Raw genomic sequence first — 24447 nt, 5'->3', positions numbered from 1 at the left:
TATATATTTTTTTGCTGATAACACCATAAAGGCTACTTTTAATTAAGTAATGGTGGATTTTTATTTTGTGGTATTAGTACTTTTACGTCAGCAAAAGAGTACTTCTATATGTACCAGAATAAAGCCTACATGACACCTCACTCCTTCAGTAATTAGTCAGTGACAAAACCAAGAAAGGTTGTCACATCAAATTAAATACAGTTAAATGTCAATATAATTGATACTTAACCTAACTTGTCCTATTCAATACAAATTCTAACACAATATAAAAAAAGGATGCAGGTCAGTCACATTTTGTATATATTTTTTTATTGTTTAATTGTCTAATGTTTAAGTCGCATACAATATAATCTCTCATTGGTTTCTATGTTGCTGAAGTTTGTGGACTGAACATCTGTCATGTTGTTGACCATCTGATTGACTTATTGGTTAGTGGGTGGGCTGGTTGAACAAGATCAGCGCTGCTGGTTTGATGATCTCCTCTAACCGATGCTATGCTCTGTGAACCTTGGAAAGGTTACATTAACAACTATGTTCATATGTGAATATTAATGTCTAGAGGGTATATTGGTCACATCAGGGCCTTTCACACAGTTCATACAGAGATAGACAGTATGAAAGGCCAAGGAGGATATTTCAGTCACATTTTTGACATTAAAACTTCAACACCTAATAAATGCCAGCCACTGTAGGTAGATTTACCAGTTCTGCTCTTGAATATTGTTCTTCCAGCTCAGCCAACAGTGTAATCTAAAGCCTTTGCTGTAAAAAATAAATGCAATCTGAAGAACAATGCACATTTTAGTCTATAATCAATTTCAGGAAATAACCTAATAGAAAACTTTATGTATCTTAACTCCAGTCCAAAAAAATACTAAACCATATGCTAGATATGCTGAATCTGTCGCTTCATACATTCCCATTGTTTGTTTAGTTGTAAGAGGTGTGCTTGTCCTCATCAAAATATATAAAAATAGGCATTTTCTTTTTAAAAGGTAGATACGGTTTCAGCGAGTTGTTGTTCAGCATCTGTTGTTGCCCAGCTTGGGTGACAGCAAGCATAAATAGCACAGGAAGGAAGGACAGGAGGTGAGACACAGCAAGACAAGGCCGTAATTACTGAGTTTGTGATCACTAATTACATTTCTGTAGACCTCTACAGGTCTAAGAAAACAACAAAAAGGGCTTTGACTTGATTCATCAACACTAGCCACAACTTGAGAATTGACAATAATAAACCCATGCCCAAACATCTCAAATGTTCTCTTAATGAGCAACGCATCTTTATATCATACGTCAGTCAGCATTGAAGTGCATTGATTAAAAAGTAAGTGCAAGTACAGATTTTGATGCATTCATTTTGACTAGAGGATTAAATTATTTGCAATGTCGCCCCAAAAATAGTCATTCTAAAGGGGCAATCTGCAAAGAAAACCGCTATAGATTGATGCTGTTTCTAACCTAAAAGATATATGCTTTTTTCCTCATTTCAAGCTTTTTAAGTTATTTCTGTGTGCAGGAGCAATTTTCATCTGCTGTCTGCTCTTAGTTCACTCTAGTCCATCAAACACAGAACTTTTCCCAATATCACTGTCATGCTTCCTGACTGATTTCTCTGTGGTTTCTCAGTTTGCTTTGAGGAACACGACAACTGAATCAAGTCAGCGGAAGCACAAAGTCTGTGAGAAGCACTATTTTAGTGCAATAGTTTCACACATGGTAACCTTGCCAACTAAAACTGGCTATCTCTGCATAGAGATGGAGAAGAGTTCGTATCCTACCCCCATCGATAGGCCCTTTACTGAGGAAAGCGCCATTATTTGTGGTCATGTCACCAGAGCAAGGATAACATCATCTTTTGAGGTAATAAAAACAAATAACAGCATGAAGTTATCCCTTAAAATGCATTGTCCTCAGTATCTTGGATTCTGTCATCAGAATTTGGATAATACTTATTGAAACCATAAGGCTTTACGATAAATGCAACTTGGCCATATGATGGCAAAAGTCTTCAGTGGAGGCATTCCCCTTAGACTCTAGCTGCTCTCGGAGGAGGTGGGTGGTGCTGTGGAGGACGACCTCCGTCGGGACACTGACTGTGAGCGCTCAGTGCTGTGTTTGTCATAAGGCTGGAGCTGCACCTCCAGGAAGTCCCTGTGCTGCTGGCTGATGACCTGGCTGATGAGTCCCGGCAGAGCCTGCAAGTTAGTCAGTAGAGTCTCCAGCTTTGTCTCCAGCAGGGCAATCCTCTTTTCCATGTCCTCTCCTCTCTCATTTAAGTCCGATATCATGTCATACATGATGTTCTGAGTCTGGAAGAGGGGAGAGGGAACACACTTAACATGATTTTTCAAAATTGGTGTTATTTTTTATGGACAACCTGGTAAATTTGTATGTGTCCATTATTAACACACACACACATAAATATAAAAACACAGGCTTTAATTAATAAATTAATATTGAAAGAGTTTGTTCTGAAAAAGAGAGGAAAGGAAATAGACTGTGAGCTTCACATTAAGAGATTTACTTTCTCAACACATTCTGTTCATACTTTAAATAATTTAAAAAACCAACTGTTAATTGTCTGACAGAAACAAATTAAAGGATAGGTTCACATTTTTCAAGTCTATTTGAAAACAATACTCACATGCTCTATGTACATTGAAAGCGTTAATTGTCATTGCAGTTGTTCTTTCTCACTGTACTGGCAGCAAAGAGATCCTTCTCTAAAGCAAGTTCAATGTAAGTGATGGGGGACAAATCCATTTTAAAGTTTGATTGAAGCCCATACGAGGCTTATGAACCTCAGTTAGACAAATTAAGTGGGTATCTTCCAAAGCTACAGTCTTTTTAGTTCCCTTTTTGTGCTTCAATGTACAGTATTTTCTTGCTGAGCTACAGTGGAGGGAAGGTAACACAGAGGGAATTTAGTACAAAGAACAGAGTAACTTCGGAAGATACCCTCTTGAAGTGACTGACTCAGACTGCTGAAGCCTCATATTAAGCCGTTTTCACATATGAACTCCGGACTATGTCCAAGGAATCAGGTCCTGACATTGTCTAAAGTTTCAGTTTCTCACATGTAGCACACCACAGGAGATTTTCCGTCTCAGACATGTTCTTACTCACTGGAAATAACTCTGTTTGGTTTAAACGAGGGTAGAGCATGCAGGAGGCAGGGCATGACGCGGATTACACCCCATCAGCCGGTTTGTAATTTGGTTTTAAACAACTGAGTCTCTTGCCGTTCCTTGAAGTTTTCTGACATTTTCAGCGTTGGCCCTTACTGACAGAAGTTTCCAAATCTAGTTGTTTCTACACACATCTCCCTCTTTATTCACCCTTGGATGTTTGTTAGAAAAGTTATCAACACTTGTTTGCTGTGAATTCTCACACTTTGGGCTCAATCTGAGATTACACAGATTTTGTACTTGGGAGCAGGCAGGGTAAACACCTGTGATGTTCGATCCAGCTGATTCAGATATTTGCATTGTCACATACAGCTCCCCAGGGTAATGTCTAGATTACTTCAGGTTTGCAGTGAATGTGTGAAAGGGGCTTTAGTTTTGATTGAACTTTGAATTACACTGAATGAGAGCTGTGGATTTTGTCCCCCATCACACAACAAAATTGCTTTAAAAGGGGAACAAAATTCTTTCAATATACATATATTCAAGTGAGTATTGTTTTAAGACAAAATAGAAAAACAAATGTGAACCTATCCTATAATCACAGCATCTAAAAAAAAAATCCAAATGGGATGGACATAGAAATATCAGCTATCAGCAATATCAGCTATCAGCATGAACATCCAGTCCAATTGACAAATCAATTTTTACAGTTTAAAGTAAATGCTTTTATTATGGTAATATCATGGTGTCTACGTTATCCATTTTGTCGGCTGAAATTTCCCAGCAAGTCCATTGTCCTCCAGTCTTGGGGGAGCAGAGGTTGAAGTATATTCCACATTAATAAAGGTCAGGGGAACATCAGGTTAAGTTACAACCTTGAGAACAAATTTCTGTTAAAGACTGGCTGAGAAGGGCACATTTTATGACCAGTTTACAAGAGTTCATGATGCAGACCAGAGTACATTATAAGCTTGAGGAGACATGAAAGGTGCCTGCTGAGTTTGCATGATGCTTGCCGTTGATGCATCAATCATCTGTTCATGGATCTTTAAACTCCTGAGGTTCAGTCTTCAAAAAATAGTCAACAACAAACCAAAGAAATCTATGTGACATTTCGGATGAGGTGTGATGATGCTGCTGGAGGGCGGCTTCTGAGGTATTATTCAGTGGAGGGCTGATAATCCCTGGCAGCCTGGAGGGGATGCCATCCATCACTTACCTTGTCCTCTTCTGATTTGAGGTGGGAATAATGGGATAGGTTGTTTATGTGAATCAGTGAGAACTGAAGTAGCACTGACAGCACTTAACCTGACGACTACAGTGGAGACAAAGGTTTCACTGTGTTGCATTAACTACATGAACACTAATCTAATCCTTGATTTCTTGCAAATGTAATTCAACATTTAAACATTTTGTGTAATGATAAATAAATACTTAAATGTATGGATATATTGTCTTATACACATGCAATTTGTCCTTTTACTAAGAAATTGATTGAAAGTGGAGCAGAAATGACCCAAGTCTTGGCCTCATCTGTAAATTATGAAATGTAACAAAAACAAACATAGGCTGAGTAATGAGGGAATACGTATCATAAATAGAGGATGAAACTGACGGAGCAAGAATATATGCCATTATTATGGATCCACTTCAACTGTATAATAAAACAACAAATTGACACCATCAACCCATTTCTGGACAAGAGAAGGAGAGTGGCAGAAATAGTTTTAAAAAGCAGCTTGAGCGAGCATTTTTGCAATTTGAGGACATATAATTCAGCCTGAATGGCAAAGTGAAGAAGATGCTGTGGAAAGAGTTGACAATATTCACGCAAACAGTAAAATGCTAAACCACATTCTATATTAGACTGTAGAGGACATAATGAGCTAAGGGGATACATTGTGATCTGAGGAATTTCACATTGCACTGCAGTGGCAATGCAGCTGCCACTGATATGTTCAGCTCTATTTAGCTCCATCTTTCCACTGAGAGCACAAGGAGACTGATGCTACTCTGCCCTCTTATGGCAACAGACTCATATAACAACAAATACAGATCCAGTTTAGTGGATCTGGCTATAAGCCACCTTATATCCAATGTCCAATCCCAACTCTCGCTGTCATTTTACAGCCCGAGGCGATTGGGCAATATTAACTAATACCTTTCATGACACGCTGGCCTGAATCCAGTTTGACTGTGCTGTATGTTTGAATGTCAAAGCTCTCTGCCTTTCTCCCCTCCCTTTCTCTGCCTTTACTTCTGGCTGAATCATCAGATCACAGTGTGTCTCCCTTCCCAGGTTACTGTTTCTGCTGTGTCAGGCTGGCGTGCTGCCTGGTACTTCCCTAAGGTTTGTCAACTTCTGTTTATTACATCTGGAGACAAACATCACATAATACATAAAGTGGAAAAACAGCACGGACACAAAGGGGTTTCTCTTCCCTCTCATTCAGTAATGTTACGGAGAACACGTCCTGGAGATAATAATTTACACAGTGAAATAAATGATGTTATTATTTGAAACCCAAAAGATCAGAATCTCAGGTGAGTGCAGACAACCACAAGCATCACACAGATATATTTTTAATCACCCTGTGAACAGCCTGTCTGTTTATTTGACACCTGTAGACTTTGATTATCAGAAAACAACTAATTCAGCGAGTGAACTAGCATGCATTGAATTCAATCACACAAAGGAAAGAAACTTATCAGGATAGTTGTGTGTCCTAATGTGCAATGCAGCAGTAGACTGTTAGTCTATCTTACCTTAGCAAGGTCCACTAGTGAGTTTGCTTGGTCATTCAGCTTGCGTTGCTCCATTTTAACACTTCTCAATCTGAACACAAGACCATTCAGAACCCAATAAATTTACGCTATCAGGATTTTGTCATTCAATTTGTGCACACACAAGGCATACACATGGAGAGAACACTCCTAGGACATGCACAGGATGTGTGTAGAGAATGCAGGGGTCAGTCTGTTTGGTTGAGCTGCATGCAAGTGAAAAGGAGACCACAGAGGGTGAGAAAGCTGCCACTGAGGAGAATGAGACCCTACATCCTACTCAACCAATAAATACAACCTTAATAAAGGAACTCATACCAGAGGCGGACTCATACCACTCAAGTACTATACTTGGCATGTCAGATTATAAAACACCAAAAACTGTTGTGTCTTTAAAGTTCTGGTCTTTCTGGTTAAACCAACTTTTCTCTGTTTAAGTTTATGAATTATTTAGTCACTCAAACCACAGATATCAAACACAGTTTTATGTAAACATAGAGAGCTCTCTGTATATATGTTTTCCTTTTGAGACTTTTCAATACAAAATAAAAAAATCAGAATCAGAATTGAGAAAATTCTGATGCCACATTCAAAAAATTAAATTAAAAGGCCTTCACAATTTGCTTCACAACTTGCATCATGGATAGAAAAGAATACATTACTTGTTTAATGAGTCAAAAAAAAAGCATAATTTCCTCAGTGACTTGACTTATGGTCCACTTTTTTTTAACAGCCAAAGATCCTATTTGTTAAGTCAGCAAAAAATAACTTGCCTACTTCATACAACATGATTAAATAATTCACATCTCATGTTTAATTAGTGTGTTTTTACTCATCTACTCAAGGCGCTCAAAAACAGCAACTGTGCAGTATTGTAGAGTGTCGACCATATGTGGTTTCAAAATATTAAGTTGAGTTGAGTTTTTTTCCCCCAAGAATCACCTACGCATGCTGAATTAAACAGGACACAGTACACAGAATAGCATCATGATGGCAAGTTTGCCAACGTTTCAGATTTAAAAAAATAATAACAACAACAACCTATAACTAACTGAGACATGAATTCAGTTCGAGGTGGTTATAAGGTTGTGTGTGAATTGAAGGCAAACAGGAAGTAAGATTGAGAAGGGATTTAAAAGGCCCCGGTGGGGAGGGGAGGGGAGGGGGGTGGTCTGCTAATTAGCTGAGATGCACCTGTTTTCATGCAATGCGGGATCATTTCTCTTGACAGGCAGATGTGGAGCGAAGGTTAGACCAACAGAGGGTGCCACAGGAGTCACTAAAGGAAACTACAGGCAAGGGAAGGTTTCCTAACAACTGAGGACCGAAATGCTTCATACAGAGCAGACTCCAAAAACAAGTACAGAACACTATTTCACTTCTATTAATAATGTATGTAAATAAAATAAAAACAAAGTTATCTACAACGATGGAAGATATAGATAGATATTCAATGTTAAATGATTTTTAGTTGCTGTAAGACCTGTTCAAATTTTACCGTTGGATGACCAATAGCTGGCAGATGGGGTCAAAGCACAGGGCAGCCCGAGGTCAGGATGAGGAAGCCCACTTGTCCCGTCTTTTATATTCTGTTCCCTCGGTCAATCACCTCTCATGGGCATTTCTCCTTTTCAATGGGCACTCTATATCTGCTTGCTATTCATCAGGGGAAAACGGCAACGCTAAGCTTTTCAATACCCAATAAATCAGTTAAAGCAATCTCAGTTAGTGCTGCGCCATATTTTTTACAATCTTGACTTGCTTTCTTTGTCATGACCTCCCTTTACCTCATTGTGGAAGGAAATGCTAATTTCTCTTTAGTGTAATGGACAGGGTGACCATTCTGCAGTCGTTTTTATCCTGTCCCTTCTGACAGCTTCACGCTGCAGGCATCAGCCTCTCGGGCTCAAAGGGGATTGCTCGGAGGCTTTACCCATGACCTTCCTCTCAGGTCACTTTCCTGTTTCTCCAATCCACTGATCGCTGAGCTAACAAGCACTCACTGCCCTGCCTCTTGCTATGATTCCCACTTCAACCTTGTAGATGGAAAGGGACATCGTTCCCAAAGGGGATGGTCTGACAGCACTGAGACACTTGACTTAATGGCCTTAAACATACTGGAAGACATTTGGTTGCACGCATGCAACATCATGCCTGTGGTGTGATAAACCGCACCATCCAAATAACCTTAGGAGTGTTTAAACTGTGTTCACGGCTAACTCTGCTAATTCTTCTCAGTGCAGAAATGCATGACAGCTGTATGTGTGTGTTATTATGCTGTTTACCAGCCATGATAACACCTGATCAGCGTGTTTGCTACTGTGTCATCCAACAGAGAAATGGAGGAAATGGGGCTGCAAATGTAGCAACAGGCGTAACAATGGTTCCACACGCCGAAAGATGACCCTGAGCCCTGGTCTGTATGAGCATGACTGCTAAGTTAACATGACTTGAGGGATACTGTGAGGTATATACTTGTGCTACTGCAGGTCTGTCTCCTGTAGAGCTCTAGTCGTCATCCTTCGGTACGTGAAAGCACAGTTGATTGGAGTTTAATCAGTGGCTTTCTGATTAAAGATTAAATTCTCATCACATCCATGCAGAAATGGAAAGAAAAACACCCTCCATCACCGATAATTGAAATTCACTTAATATGCATCTGTAGGTGTGTTTACAAAGTGCAACATGGTTCTACTCAATGATGAAACAAAAAAGGTGTTTGTGCTGATTATTTGAAGCGGTTTGTTTGCAAACATGTTGAAGATTGAATGAAAAATAAGAGAACAATGTTTATTTTATCAAATTGACATGTTACTCAGTTAAACAGACATCTCAGAAAAACCTTATGATTGTTTCATGTGAAACGATTCAATTGTTGCAAGCTACGACATTTTTTGTGGCATGAATTTCACTTATCAAATGAGGGAGTGTAATTTTTTAGTCACATTATTGGGTTCAAGGACAAGCTCTCGTTAGCATGCACACAACAGGTCTGTATCTACAGGTGAGGCGAAGACTTACTTTCGAGCTCTATTGCATTGTGTCGACACAAACAGGAAAAAAAGGAAACATGAAGTAGACAAATGAATTATTACAACATCAGATAAACATATTCAGACGGCAAAATCTCTTTGCTCAAGTCTGGCTGCTGGAACCCTAATTTCTACGCTGTCACCTCACCTCTGAACAGCAGAGACAATTTTTCTTGACTTATTTCTAGCAAGTTATCTCTCTGTGTTTGGACTGTTCTGGTAGATGCAGCTCTGCTTGCTCTCTAAGTCTAATCCTTTTTTCCACACTGGTCCTGGTTATCAGAAATACAGTGAATCAAAACAAACTTCCTGTAAACATTCACCAACACAGAGTGCCTCAAAGCGTCTAGGGCCACATTACACAACTGTTTAACTCCGCATCCTTTACAGCAATTGATGAAGACTTCTGTGAACGTTTTTCACCCTTTATTGCAGCTTTGACCAGAAGAAACAGGCACAATGATATCCGTGACTCATGACAGGTCAAGGATGGCTGTAGCCCTTTTCCAAACTCTCCACTTGAGCGATCTGCTCACTGTCAGGCCACTTCCTGTCCTATATAAATCTCACCTACAGGCAATACTTAAAACTCTCCAAGATAAAGCCTGTGAACACACTACCTTGTGTACAAAACGGATAGATAAAGGTGTGGCGGTGACACCATTTTGAGTAGTTTTGTCATTTTGTCCTTACTTAAAGAGCTAGACGTGACTTTTTCCCACCAAATCTACTTCTTTATAGATTTAGTAGCTCAGAGGGATTTCCATTATTAGGCTGTCCTAGAGAACAGGAGGGGGACATGAGACGCTGTCATCACTGCTGCAAATCGGCTGAATACGACAGCAAGGACCTAATGACTCGACAAAGCAACCATGACAAAATGCGATTAAACGGCACAAATCTGGATGCGGGTTGCAGCAGCAGCAGCAGCACCACCAGCAGCAGACAGTTTGTGTATTTCTCTATCTCTCTACCTTGTAATTAAAGATCTTAATGTTTTTGAAACATAAATGTATGTTCAAAAGATTCATGAGCAAATCAAAGTTGCACGCCACAAAGACCCATATACATACATAAAACCACAGAAAGCAAACAAACATACAAACGGGGTATTTTACTTGAGCAAAGCTACATAATAACAAACTCATTGCAGACCTAGTTGAATGCCAGTTATTTAAAAGAAGCCACAGACTGGATGTGCTTGTAAGCACTGTAGGTTGAAGGAAAACAAGAGTGAGGTGAGGCTAAAATCGATACTGTTTTGGACTTAGCTAGCACATCAGGGGGTCCTTGGGGACCCAATAAAAGACTAGCTGACAGTTAAGTGTCTGACCAGCCCCTAGAAAAGTAAAAACCCAAATGTGTCAGCCCCGAGGTCAGCCTGACATCTGATTTACAGCGAAAGAAACACAAGAGTCAATGTGACAGCTAAAAGTGAGTAGTGAGAGATTAATATCATACTGCTGTGAATTCTGTAACTCAAGAATATTTCAAGGGAAAATTAGTTTCAGGAATAATTCTGTAAAACTGAGGACTGACTATTTCCATAATATACCCACACGCTTAGCGGAAGTTTTCCACGGCTCATTCAGAGAAAAATGCAATTTTTTCACATAAAACATTTCGCTTTTATATTTCACTGACACTCACTTTTTTTACTCAATTTTTAAATAAATGGATAACAAGAGCCTCTAGTGTATCAGTGAATGTAGTTCTCTTGCACATTTTACCACTCTTTATGATGCAGAATCAACAGGCACATCTGCAAATGTAAAGTTAGTCAAGTCAGGTGAAACAAGTACAAGATCCTTCAATAATATGAGCACATATATTTTGCTACAGGTGTCAAACAAGTCAGATTTCAGGTTGGTGTTGCATCGGTAAATCAAGTGATAAAAGGCATTAGGCTGACATGAGTTGCGAGGTCAGGGGTTAAGACTGGGGTACCTACTGGTGAATGGCTTGGAGAAATTTCCTCTGGTGTTTCCTGACTCTGGCGTGGTCCATCTTCCTCACCAGTTTGGTGTTCTTATAGATGAGCCACGTCTCCCTGAGAACATTCGCAGCTGTGTTTTTCACCTAAAGTGCAAAAAAGGAAACATTTGGGTCAAGAACGCAGAAAGGTAAAATATCTGTAATGTCAAAATAACAGAATGTGGAGCTTTCACTTACTCTTTTTGTTAGCTGGGTGTCCATCATAAAATTGTGGACATGTTTTTCAGCTTTGGTTAACTCCAGTTTCTTTGCCACCACAGCCACCACCAAGGCAGTGCAGCCAGCGCCCTGGGAAATAACAAGAAAGGACAGGCACAAATATACAACGTGGATAGTAGCATATTAGTTACTTTTACAAAAATAATGTCTTTAATAAAGGCTTTCTGTCAATATCAGAAATACTGACTGGCAAAAATAAAAAAATAAAAATAAACTGGAGCTCTGCTTTTCTCACCATAATGCCAGTCAGGAGGCAGACGCCTTTCCCACAGTATGTGTTTGGGACCATATCCCCATATCCAATGGTAAGAAATGTGATTGAGATCAACCACATGGCTCCTAGAAAGTTGCTGGTTGTGTCCTGGTTGTCATGGTACCTGTAATAAATAATAAATGCAATAGGTTGACCAACCTCCAGCTTCACCTTCTGACTAATTCTCATTTGAAAAAAACAAAAATCCATTGTAGTAGTAAGATTAAATGTGTTGTTAGGATACTGCAGGGCTTTCATCTTTTCTTGTAAATCTTTCTGTCTTGATGCTCAGACACAGCGTGAGCTAAGAAGTGTGTACATTATCTATTTTTATGCCTTATCTATGTTTCATGCTGAGCAGTGCTGCATAGTGTGAGAAACTGATCCAGGCACCTCTCGCAAGCTCTCACAGTCCATGCGGCGATGATCCACAGTGAGATGGTGAAGACCAGCAGCACAGTGCCGGGACAGATGGTCATGAGGGTCTTCATCACAAAGCGTGTGTTAAAGTTAATCTTGTTGAGTGCACCGATGCTGCGGGACGAGGCGTCCGTGAAGAGTTTGCTGTGCAGCAGCATGACACGAGCGATGAGGTACAGCCGCAGGAACATGGGGATGGACAGAATTATGTCCACATCTGCATCCGTCTTGGATGGCACATACGAGTAGGCCAGGCGTGCTGTCCAGGTGAAGGTGTAATTGCCTGGGATAGGGTGGATGGCGCACACCAAGATTTCCAGGCAGATGAAGAAGATGCGCTCATATGTCATGGCTATCCTCCAGTCATCAGCTGCGTTGTCCACCATAAATAACTGTAAGGAAAGGGCATGGTGAGTCTAATGCAGGGTAACATTTTCATCATGGTGACTCCGCTAGTTACAGGAAATCATTAAACCCTATTAAACAATAAGTCACAAATAGCCTTTAGTCATTCAATCACATTTTCTTAGTCATATTTTTTAAGACCTTAGCAATCCCCCTACCATGTTGCTGCCCATTTAAGACATATTATATATATACAGTATATATACAACATTTTTGACTATTTTCAAGAGAATAAAATAGAATTGAAGTCACTGTGTTGTGCTCGAAACAACATTTGGAGGAGGAAATAAAAGGGGAGAATGCTACACTCTTCAGATATGTATCTGATGAAGGTTGCAACACTGAAATATCATGTATCTGTTTTTCTGAATAAATTTTCCAAAGAATACCATGATGCTTTACAGTATAGGTTTTCATGCGTTTCGTCCTGCCTTGCAGGTAGGTATTTGTTTCTATTAATTTCTGTATGGGAAGAAAATCCCTGCGAATCTTAAGCTTCAAAGATTTTCAAGCTTAATTTTTATATTTAAGTGAAATGGATTGACTAGAACGGCTGTCTGTAAGGTAGAAAGAAACCAAAATTAAAGCTAAAACAATGAGTCAAGCTTTTCTTTGTCATACATGTAGGCTTATTCACCGTAAACTGAATATCCTTGGGTATTTGACTTTTGGTTGAACAAAACAAGACATTTGAAGACATCACCTTGGGCTCTGGGATCTAAAATTCTACAACAAATGGCAAGAATTCATGTAAAGTATGTCATTTGTATTAAGATAGGCCAAATAGTCTGTTTCCACAGGTTTGTCTTCACTACTCCACAAATAACTTTGTTTCTCTCTCTGCTTTCAGACTCCATGAATAAGTTACATCAGCAGCATGCATTTTCAACTTTAAAGCGTTATACTGATAAGAACATCTGCCGCCTTCACATTAGCATTATCTTTTGATCGCCTGGCCACCCCGAACAGAAGGTAGGCCGTTCCACTGGGGACTTCAGTGTGGGTGGATTTCAATCCCCGTCATCACTCTTCTCCACCCCTCCACTCCTCTTGTTCATCCCCTTCCTTCCCCTCATCTATTTCAATCCAATCTACAGTTATCTTCGGCCAGAAGATTCACTGCCGGGTGTATTCACCCTGAACTAATGGCAGAGCCCTGACAGCCATCACCAGCTCACACAGTGATCCCTGGTCATAGATTCACGCTCTCTTAATCTCACTTCTCTTTCTGAGTTGTATATTTACTGGTGTGGGTTGCAGATTGAATAATACCAAACTGTATTAGCTTCCCCTACATTTGACAAATAATTCCTGTTTTTGACCCACAACACTGATATTCCTCCACAGCTGCTCCTGCTCTATCCACTCAATCACCACAAAGTTCTCTGCCTGCATACAGGCCATCACAACTAGCAGTAGATATTTCACAAAATGTTGCTGTCAGCAAATACAAGTGGGGTTTCCTGGCGGCTGATTTTGCCATGAGAGCAGAAGCCTCTCTTAAGGAGAGAAAAGAAAAACTGCACAAGATTACATTTTGTCGGACACTTCCTTAATATGATAATATGGATTTAAATGAAAATAAGCACATATAATGTTTTTGCTTACAGTTTAGCATCTCTGAGAACAGGATTGTGTACAGGTCAGTTTATCTTTCAGCTCAGCTCCTCTTTAATATTCACAGTGTGCAATTTGGATTATCAGTGACTTTTTTTTCAAATCCACTAATACCTGCCGGCATTACCCTTGAAGAAGAATAAAGAAGAACATACTGTATTTTAAGTTTAGGGGCTGTACAAAAATGATTAGGGGTCAGAAAAGAGGAAGGGCCATGTATTTATTTCTTTTTGCTGAAAAGAGGTTGGTCATTTTTTTCCCAATGCTTTCATGGCCCTGGTTTATATTCAATTTCATAATTTACTGTAAAACAAGCTTGAATAGAAACATCAAAAAAGTTATGTCCAAAACATGCCTATTGTGCGCGCCATGGATGGTAAAGTTAGCTTAAATTTTGCCATATGCAGAGGACAACAATCATGTCTCCATATCAGGGCTATTCCCCCCTAGGTTCTGGAGGCATAAATATATGTTTTCACCTTTATAGTTATTAGGGATTGAACATATTCTCCCCAAAGAGCATGCCGTTTTTTACAAGCCAACATTTGCCTTCACTTTTATCTGCATTATAACAGAATTAAGGTAAAATAGTTAATAAACTGTGACATAATGCATTTTTAGCACAACCAAATGCTAATTCCACTCCTAAAATGCATTCGCTTTTATACATTACAAAAAATTGTTATACCATTAACATATTATGCTTAAAATCAGAGTTAAGATGAGAAATTAAGGAGGCTGGGTGATGCAATTTGTAATTTGTGTCAAAGGGAGGGTCCAAACCAAATGTCAATAATATCTAACACACACTGGAGGCACACTACGACTTGGCATCTTGCCAATTACTCTCCATTTGGTTTAATTTGGAATTTCTCAATATAGAAGTAAAAAACTGTCCCAGTCCTGGAGGGCTAATGGGATCAGTGACCTAGATTATACATTTACCAGTGATATGCTACATAAAATTGAATTGCTGAAGTAGTCATATTTCTCACATTGAAATGAAAGCCCATTCAACATGTTCAAGGACAAAGAAAGCACATAGAAGAAATCAATAACACGGTGCACTGACACTTTTCTCACAGACATACATGAATGCACACTAATACTGCAGCAGCCCGCTTCGCTTTAACACACAGCCTTCACTGAACCCGCAACAGCAAACACTGTATGTTTATTATAGCTTCTGAGCCAATTATATGTCCAACCGCCACTGTGCAAGAAACATCAACTGTCAACAAGCTGGCACATTACAACAAAAACAGAACAAGCTACAGCTAATACATGTCCCCGAACAAACAGTACAACTGACCCACAAAGCTTCTGCAGCTCATTTATATTTATTTAAAGGCTAGAATCAAAGTTTTCCCCAAACATAGAAAACACATAAATTAAATTTTCAGAGGCAGTTGTTCATATCAAATGAGTGACACCGAGCTCCTTTAACACACTGACATCTGTCAGAGAAGTGTGTAACTCTAACCACAGCTCGTCGTGTTCGGCTTTCCAAGTGAGTGTAATGTAGACACGGAAACACAAGCTGTGTCTCCACTCTGCTACAGTTTCTTACTTACAGAATTAGGGCTCTAAACGCAGCTAAATCTATTGTTTACACACAGCACAAGCAGCGTTTTATTTTAAATTTTAAACAACAAACCTGTCCTGTCAAATACAGTTACAAAGTTTGTTACCTCAAAACAATGTAATTAAACATTTAAACGCAGGTTGCATAAGGAAAGCCTACTTGGTGGGTAAAAGCAATTATGGTAATGGCCGACCTGTAATACAATACTCAAGGGCCCTTAACCTCAGAGCATCAAATATTCCATGCTAGCAGCAGAACCAGCAGTGTAAAAACCTTAAACTGTGTGTTTTAAATCATGTAAACATGATAGACACTGAGAGTCAGGCCTAAAATAGAGTTGATGAAACAGGACGCTTTTAAATTAGTTACAGGAGGCTGACAAATAATTTAAATACAGCAAGTAAAAGGATTTTTAAATTTGAACTAACTTAATCACAGTTCAAAACAAGTCTTTAAAGAATGAAAGCAAAGAAGCTGACAGTCTGGACTGCTGTCTGGCAAACAGCACTATGAACTGTGAGTTTTTTTTAAAACATTATGACACAATAGAGGCTCAAAGAGGCCAAATTAATCTAATTTGTGTTGGTCAAGTAAATGTTTGGCTTATTTCATATTTGTACTGGATACAATATAAATCAAGCAATCATGTAAACAGAGGAGTAAGGAAGTGATCAAACACCTCTCGAGGGGGAAATGGTCTCAGGAAATGGTCAAACTCATATGAACTGCATCATCAAAGAGGAACGTCAATTTCAAGATGAACCTTACAAACATACCAAATGAAAATTTGCAGACTTTGTACGCTGATTTGGTTACTTTAAGGGTCGTTTAACCCAAATGGCAAAAGAAAAACATTTTTTTTCTCACTTAAAACTAGTGATATCCTGGCATGCAGATCCGTTTCATTTTCCCATGTATTGTGATGGCTCAACATGCCAACATGCTCACAATGACAAAGCTTACATGCTGGTATGTAGCGGGTATAATATATACCATGTTCAACATCCTAGGTTAGTGTGTTAGCATGCTAACATTGGCTAGTTAGCACAAAACACAAAGTACAGTTTAGGCTGATGTGAATCTCATTCCGTTTTACAGATATTTGATCATAAACCAAGCTATTGGACACATTTAAATTTTCACATGATAATGATGAAATATTAAAAGTTAAGGGATCACCAACATTATTATGATTTTATCCTGAGGGGGACATGAATGCCTGTACCAAAATTCATAGCAATTCATCTAATATTTGTTGAGACATTTCATTCAAAACCATAAATGTCAACCTCATCAACCTTAAAGGAGAAGTCAGAGGATCACCAAAGACAATGAGAATGTCTGCACAGTTTCATGGAAATCCAATCTAACAGTTCAATTCAATTCAATTTTATTTATAGTATCAAATCATAACAAGAGTTATCTCAAGACACTTTACAGTAGGTCTAGACCACACTCTATAATTTACAAAGACCCAACAATTCCAGTAATTCCCACAAGTTGTCTGGATCAAAGTGGTGGACCTACCGACTGGCATTGCTATCCACAGAGCCATGGCTAAAAATTCAACAGCAACATTTCTTTCCAGAAACAATGTTCCTCATAAAATCCAGCGAACTGAGACAGAGATTTATAACTCCAAACCTGGGCAAATCAAATCAAAACTACTATCTGCACAGCCAGATGCCTTATAAGAAAAATGAGGAATACAGGGAAACACAATATGTTTTCCAATGGTAATTTGGGTTAACTGGCCCTTAACTGTAAGTCATTTTAAGTCACACACAAACACACGTTTATACCTCTTTACATGTGAGTATGTGTGTCCAAACCTTAATCTAAACCTAATTCTAACCATGGCGAAAATGTCTTCACTTTCCAAAAACTGGTATCCTCACAGTAAAAATAAAGTACAAGAGCACATACATTAAGCTCCTGCATTGTGCAACACATCTGAGAGAACAAACAGCTGATACAGTGGCCATGAGGACGATTTGAGGACAAATCCAGCAGTCTCTGGCTTCTCTCAGCTTGTTTTCTTATGGACACAAAATAAGTCTAATCACTAAGAGTTCATTCATGTCAGGTTCAGAGACAATACAGCTGAATATGTCCTGAGATCATTATCCGCCTGCCACTGTCCTGCGTCTACACCGTGCAGTCTCAGAAGAGCTCACCTGCAATGCTAAGCTGGGTTGGTTACTGGTTGCACGATGCTCAATATAACTAATGGAGTCCGGCTCAATATTTAATCTGTGTAATGTAGAGATGGGAACATATATCTTGTCACTGAGAATGAAAACGCTCAATCTCATTAGTGAATTAGGTTGAGAGGTTCTGCTCGATTAGACATTAATGCAATGCTTTATTTATGCTATCAAAGTGAGCCACTAAGAGGCCACTTTGCTGAGTAAATCTGAAGCTGTTGCTGATTCAGTTTGCTTTTGTTTCTGATATTAAGTCTCACATTTGCATAACCATTCTCCTATTCAAAGCAAAGTAAAGCCTCTCTGAGCCAAAGTAAAAGCTCGTATAAATCTTTCTTTCTTAAAAGTTTTGCTGCGGCGGCCAACACATTAATAACCTAAAATCATCTGCATGTTTAAAGTCCCACAGAGCACAATTTAGTAAATGCTAAATGCCATCAAGAAGAATTTGAGGAGGCTGAGTGTCTCTGCCCTTGAAAGCCTGTATGTTCAGTGAAAACATTAAGGTCATGAGCCAGCGGTGGTTATATGACTCCAGTCTGGAGTCTCAGGTAGAGGACAGATTTCACTGTGAGAAATGCAGAGCGTCTCCTGCAGTTACAACATATCTCTGACACATACACATGACCTAAGGGCGGTCTGACAAGCACTGCCAAGTTTGACTTTGGCAAGATTCGCAGATGTGGTGTTATTTTAATTTTTCTGCAAGTAAAATGTAATACTGTGCAACTGTGAAGCGCTAAATTTTATCACAAAAGTACACATCAAAGACAGAACAGCTTAAACCCAAAGCATTTTGCATTAGTTTAAAAAAACTCAGCAGAACTGTCATCACAAGGTACAGTGACACAGCAATGGCCTTAACACAAATGCCCCTCGGCAACCAGCCTTTGTTGTGACAAGAAGAGAAAACTTTCAAAATGTCAGTTTCTGTCTGTTTGGGAATAAGGTGAGCTCATCAACCATCTTAACAGCAAGAGCAGGAATATGCTCCAAGCTCGTAGCTCGTATCAGTCTTTGACAATGACAAATCAAAGTCATGAAGCAGCTACAGACTCTAACCTCTCAATTTCCACTCATACTGTACAGTAAGTCGCTGCCTGCCAATGCAGCAAACTCAACTAAATCATGGCGGATCGCCAGTTGTTACCAAAAGACATCATTGGGACTGAATCAGACCGATAACATTTGAAGTAGAAGTATAAAAAGATAATGAACAACATCAATACATACAAAGAAGAATTAAACGTTATTATACATATCCTAATTGTAGTGGGTGGGACAAGTCTCAGGATATTTAGCAAAACATGGACAGACTGTTTCTTTTGGTAACTGCTCAGTAGGTCACCCATCACTACCATGACAGCACAGCAGATGTATCCCTAAACAATTTAAATGACAGCTGGTATCCTGTCTGACCTGACCTTTTGAGTTTTCAGTCACTCTGAGGAGGAAACACTTCCTGTTGTTATACCCCATAAAATGAGAGGGCACAGTCTTTACAGAGTCTGAGAAGTAAATCAGTTTTAAGGGGTATGGTGGTGGGGAAAAATTTCATCATCCTGACTTATGCTTCTACATCTGACAGGCATCTGTGAGTACACATGGGTGTGCATGCATAATCCATTTCACTGCAGGAGCTACATTCCCCACATGGAAAAGTGCACTTAATAAAAGCATTCTACTAATATCACAAATAATTTTGGGCTCATGTAAAGTCATAACAAAAATAAAGTGGTAGTCATAAACCAGGGCATGCCAGGGACATCAACTGTAGATACAGTATGATGGTGATAATACCACATATGGAGTCAATTAGTCAGGGTTAAGTGAAATCTAAACCCAAACTGATATACTTTGTTATAATTTTGATATAATTTTATCAGACTTTTCAAAGCTTATCCAGAGCCACAGACATTATACAACGTATTTGCCGTGTTGTACTTCCAATGACTAGTAAATTGACTTTGACATGTAAAAGTTGGATTGAGTGTCAAAGGGGAACTCAATCAATTTGTGATGTCACTTGAGTCAGTGTCGGTTGGAGCTGAAGACTAAAAGCTTGAAAATGAAACAAAACTGGTGGTGTGGAGTTAAAAAGAAGTGAGATTACCAGATCTCTGCAGGCCGCTCCTCATCTCTGCATGAGGCTAGCTGGCTGAGGCTACATTAGCTGCGACTGGCACAACGCACCTGAATATATGTTGGCAGTGAAGTTGCATTGTGGGTCATGTTGGTGCCAGGTTTTGACAAGGAAAGATAATGTGTAGAATGAAAGGGCAATATCTCTGATTCGTTTAATCTTTATTTTGTCCATCTTGAGTTTGACAGTGCTAAATCAGTGGAGTACTCTTTTACTGTTACAGTAAGCGTCAGGTACAAACTAGGGGCAGGACTAGGGGCAGGGCTACGTTTGAAAGGCATGGCTTTTAGCCCGGCAGGGCAGGTCTAATAAAAAATATAGCCACAGTAAAACAATTAAATTGAACACATATGAAGTCAAATCAAATTGTTATCACATGCAAATGAATGAAGCACAGAGAAAAGGAAAAGGAAACAAACACACACACACACACACACACACACACACACACACACACACACACACACACACACACACACACACACACACACACACACACACACACACACACAGACACACAGAAATACCCAGTGTCAAAGCATGTGATGTGACTGATACGTTTGATAGGGTACTGATGTTAGCATTGATCTCTCCCAGGTGATAGAATACAACATTTCAATGTGTGGATTGCGTAATGGTAGTGTATATGATATGATATGACACACACACACACACACACACACACACACACACACACACACACACACACACACACACACACACACACACACACACACACACACACACACACACACACACACACTTCCAGAGCAAGTGTGTGTGCATGTGTGTCATTACATTTAGATAGATTTAGAACAAATTTCTCTGTGTATGCGTGTATGTGTCTGCGTGTGTGTGTGTGTGTGTGTGTGTGTGTGTGTGTGTGTGTGTGTGTGTGTGTGTGTGTGTGTGTGTACATATGTCAGTCTGCAAGAACCAAGTAATGACAGACTAGCAACAACAGGCACAAAGCCCCTCAGGCAGAGAAGCAAAGGAGCAGCTGGTGTGGAAGTTGAAGCATAAACACTATGAACTGGATTTAAATAGTAAGACAGTCAGTTTCCAGGAACTGGCTGATAGTTTGTTCCAAAGGGGACTTGATGAATTAGAGGATAGACCTTATAATCAACTTGTACAGCAGGTTGTGAGTAAGACTGCAGTTAAGTGACAATGTTTCCTGATTCATTTAAGTGTTCAGGCTTCTACGTTTGAATAAATTGCATATAAATCATTGTGGAGAGGGGATATGTGGTGAAAAGTGCATTGCAGTAATCAACTCTGGGGCAAACAATCGCCTAAATAAAGTTTTCTAGGTCAGCAAAAGTGGAAACGTCTTTATCATGTAGAGAGAGAGCTATCTGGGGTGAAAAATGTTTTGGATATTGACGTGACTGTCAAAAGGAGTCTGCATCAAAGAGGTTTGAAACAGCCTTCCTTTGGGGTAAGTGTGGAGCTACTGACAATTAAAGGAATGGAATGAAAAGCTAGTTTTAGAGCTAAAATTAACATTTCATCTTGCCTGTACTGAAGGAAAGAATTTTGCTTTACAGACATTTCTAATGTGTAAAACCGAGGCTTCAAGCTATTTGAAACAGCTATCATTACCATGTTTGTCAATAGAGATGTGTTGCAGCACCACAACAGTGAGAATATATGAGTACAGTGAGCACAGTCCAGTACTTTAACGTTTTACTGGTTTATTGTGAACAGACTGAGGCATGACTACCAATTTAACACAATCTGTTATAAAACTCACAAAATGGAAAACAGCTGTGATAAAAAAAAGTGCACCTTTGCAAGATATTAGTCACAACTAATTACATTATTTAACATCAAGAAAGGTTTGCTCAAGCAAGAGGTTAAAAGCTCAGTTTAGGAATTGAATAATTTACACAGGATTAAGTAAAAGGTGCAGAGGCCAAGGGAGGGAAGAATGAATATGATACTGTCATGCAAACTTACAGCATGCTTTCTAATTTATAAACAGCTACTGGGAACTGTCTGCTGGGGAAATGGAAACACTTCTGCTTTGCATTGAAATATGGTAATGATGTCTGTGTCTTCTGTCATCCCTCATAAAGAAAGGTTTACATGGAGACATCTGAAGAGGGCAACACATTTTACTGTTGGGCTATTTCTATGACTGATACTCCCCTGGGACTTGTAAGCACTAAATATACCAACAAGGCTGATGAATATACTGTAGCAAATGCAACTTTATGCGCCAACGATAAGAACCAAATGTAATATTTTTCTGTTCTACTAAATCACATTTTACATTGTGAATATAAACTGATTAAAACAGCTGTATCAGCTCATACAATTCAGCTGAAGGCATTTTTTTTGTTTTGTTAAATCACCATCGCCATCTTTCGTCCATTAACATGATTAAACATGGTGTCATTCAAGATTTGAGAAAATGCTTGCAGTTGTGTTTCTTTTCATGTGATGTTTTCCTTTTTAAGTTGATTTAATTAAAAAGAAAGAAAAAATAAGTATCTTATACATTAAAGCTTTCTGGCAACATACATCCATCATGCAGAAAGGGGCACCATTCATTCTGTGGCTGTTCAACAAAGACACACAAGTGCTGAAGCGCAGGAAGAACTGTAAGTAATGCAACAAAGCTTCGAGGCAAGGTCATAAAACTGTGTTGGAACATCTCAGGGGAGGCTGACAATCTATATTCATCCACTGAGCCCTGTGAGGACTTCCTAAATCTAATCAAAATATATAATGAACTGTTAATGTTGCTACACTCGACAGTCCAAACACCTCTACTGTCATCTATGCAATCACAGGGCTGTGTAGCTTTTTAAACATGGAGTCATGGAACAAACATTAGACGTGTGAACTTTGCAGTAAAGAATAATATACTACTATATATATAAAAATTAATATGATTTCATTGAGTAATTACACAGCCCCACACTGCACAGAAACTGAAATGTAACACTGCGCTTGCTTTCTCAAGAAGTTATTTACTTTGGTAGATTTTGGAAAGTGAATAAAGAACCTTCTAACCTGCAAATACTAATTTTCTGCAAAACCTACTGAATACCAAACCTATTTGTGACATACTATAAAAGGTTTAGAGACCTATTAATTTCACATTAAATTGACTAAATGTGGAGAGACATTTATTGTTAAAGCAGACTGCTGACCCTTCAACACCAACAGTTAAAGAATAAGAAAAGTGTTACAACATTACCTGTATCTCTCTTGCATGGTATATGATAATCAGTCCCAGGAGAATGATTGTAGAAAGGCTTATCAGGCATTTTAGAGCTAATGAATACAGGGACTCCTGGAAAAGAGCAACAACACTAAAGCCAAACAACACACATCATGACATAAAAGCACATTCTTATGATGGTAAACCAGCCTTAGTTACATGTATGACACACATCTGGGGGAAAAAAAACACATGTAGGCTAAGTAATAATTCAGCTTCTTAAAGTGTACTGCAACAAATTCTGACATGTGATATCTGTTTGTAAAATTGAACAGCAGTTGGACAGCAGTGGGCCTTTTGGCCTGCATGTGACAATGTGACTACATGGGACACTTTGCAGTGAGCCCAGACTTCTTATATAAAGTGGCTGCTTTTTATACAACACTTTGGGCACAAGTTTTAATTTTTCTATTTACCTGCTCCGTCAGTCCCATGCTACTAATTTAACTCTGGCATATGTGTAAATACGTACCTTTCCATAGGCTCCCCATGAGAGTTCAGTCTCTATAACCATAACAACGATCCCAAACATCCCAAAGATTAAAGCATAGTCGCTGAGCCGCTTCCTTTTCTCAAACAAGGCCCTCCTGTGCCCGAGCTTTTCCCCAATGTTCTGGTTCTTCTTTTTCCCCAATTTACCGCCACTGTGGCCGCAGCCTCCCCCTCCGTCTACCGATGCGTAAGGCATCAGTGTGGTGGAATTATTCTCCGCCTTGGATACTAAAGTGTCAGACGCATCTGCGGCTGAGATGGGCTGCAAAGGCTGGGACTCGGAATCAAACTCGTGTATGTTTCTGCGGGACGAGCTCAAGTTGCTCAGCGGCCGCATTACGCCGCCGTTGTATCTGCAGCTGCTCATGGCTATTTCATTGTAGGAGTTACTGTCTTTGTGGCTGCTGCCCAGGCTGCCCCGCTGCCGATCGCGACAATGCTGCTGCTGCTGATTGTGAGGATGATGATGCCTGGATGAACTACCATGACTAGAGGGTGTAAACTCGCAGACGCTGTACTGACAACCTTGTCTCGAAGACGTTTCCGAAGGTGTCCTTAAAGTTCCCACAGTGGTCGGCGACGTCCCGCGAAAGACGAGGCTTTTTCTCGCATCACAGGTGCAGTTATTGCAGGTGCAGCATTGGTCGTGTTGCTTGCCGATCCGATCCTCCCGCCCGCAGTAGTGCTGGTACTTACAGTGCTGGAATTGCTGCTCTGGAAAGAAATCGTTCTGCAGCTGCAATGGGGTTTCCATGTCAGTGCTGCCGTTTAAAGCAGCAGTCGGGTACCACAGAGCACCCGACGAAGGGCGTTATGGTACTTACGGGAGGACAGAGCTGCTGCATGAATAGACCCATTTCGGCTCCAGTAGAATGTCAGCGGAGCCTCCGATTGGGCAGGGGGGACCAAAACAACTGTATCGACGTCAT

General features: G+C 39.6%; 1 protein-coding gene across 4 annotated transcripts; it reads right to left on the bottom strand.

The window, feature by feature from the left end:
• Window positions 1-292: 292 nt before the first annotated feature.
• kcnn2 (potassium calcium-activated channel subfamily N member 2) lies at window positions 293-24447 on the bottom strand. 4 transcript variants are annotated; one of them, XM_039780335.1, is made up of 9 exons: window positions 23499-24447; window positions 23003-23098; window positions 11808-12226; window positions 11397-11538; window positions 11120-11230; window positions 10899-11026; window positions 8937-8945; window positions 5898-5967; window positions 293-2312 (listed from the first exon to the last, which is right to left on the bottom strand). In XM_039780335.1, exons 1-9 carry the CDS (start codon window positions 24270-24272, stop codon window positions 2037-2039), a joined length of 2025 nt encoding a protein of 674 aa, XP_039636269.1. In that variant the 5' UTR covers window positions 24273-24447; the 3' UTR covers window positions 293-2036. The 4 variants fall into 4 exon arrangements, with proteins under 4 accessions (XP_039636269.1, XP_039636270.1, XP_039636271.1 ...); XM_039780336.1 differs by having other exon boundaries at window positions 23003-23095; XM_039780337.1 differs by lacking the exon at window positions 23003-23098.

This window comes from Perca fluviatilis, chromosome 17 (genome assembly GCF_010015445.1).
Source record: "Perca fluviatilis chromosome 17, GENO_Pfluv_1.0, whole genome shotgun sequence".
Taxonomy (NCBI): domain Eukaryota; kingdom Metazoa; phylum Chordata; class Actinopteri; order Perciformes; family Percidae; genus Perca; species Perca fluviatilis.
This window is presented reverse-complemented; position numbering and strand designations above follow the sequence as displayed.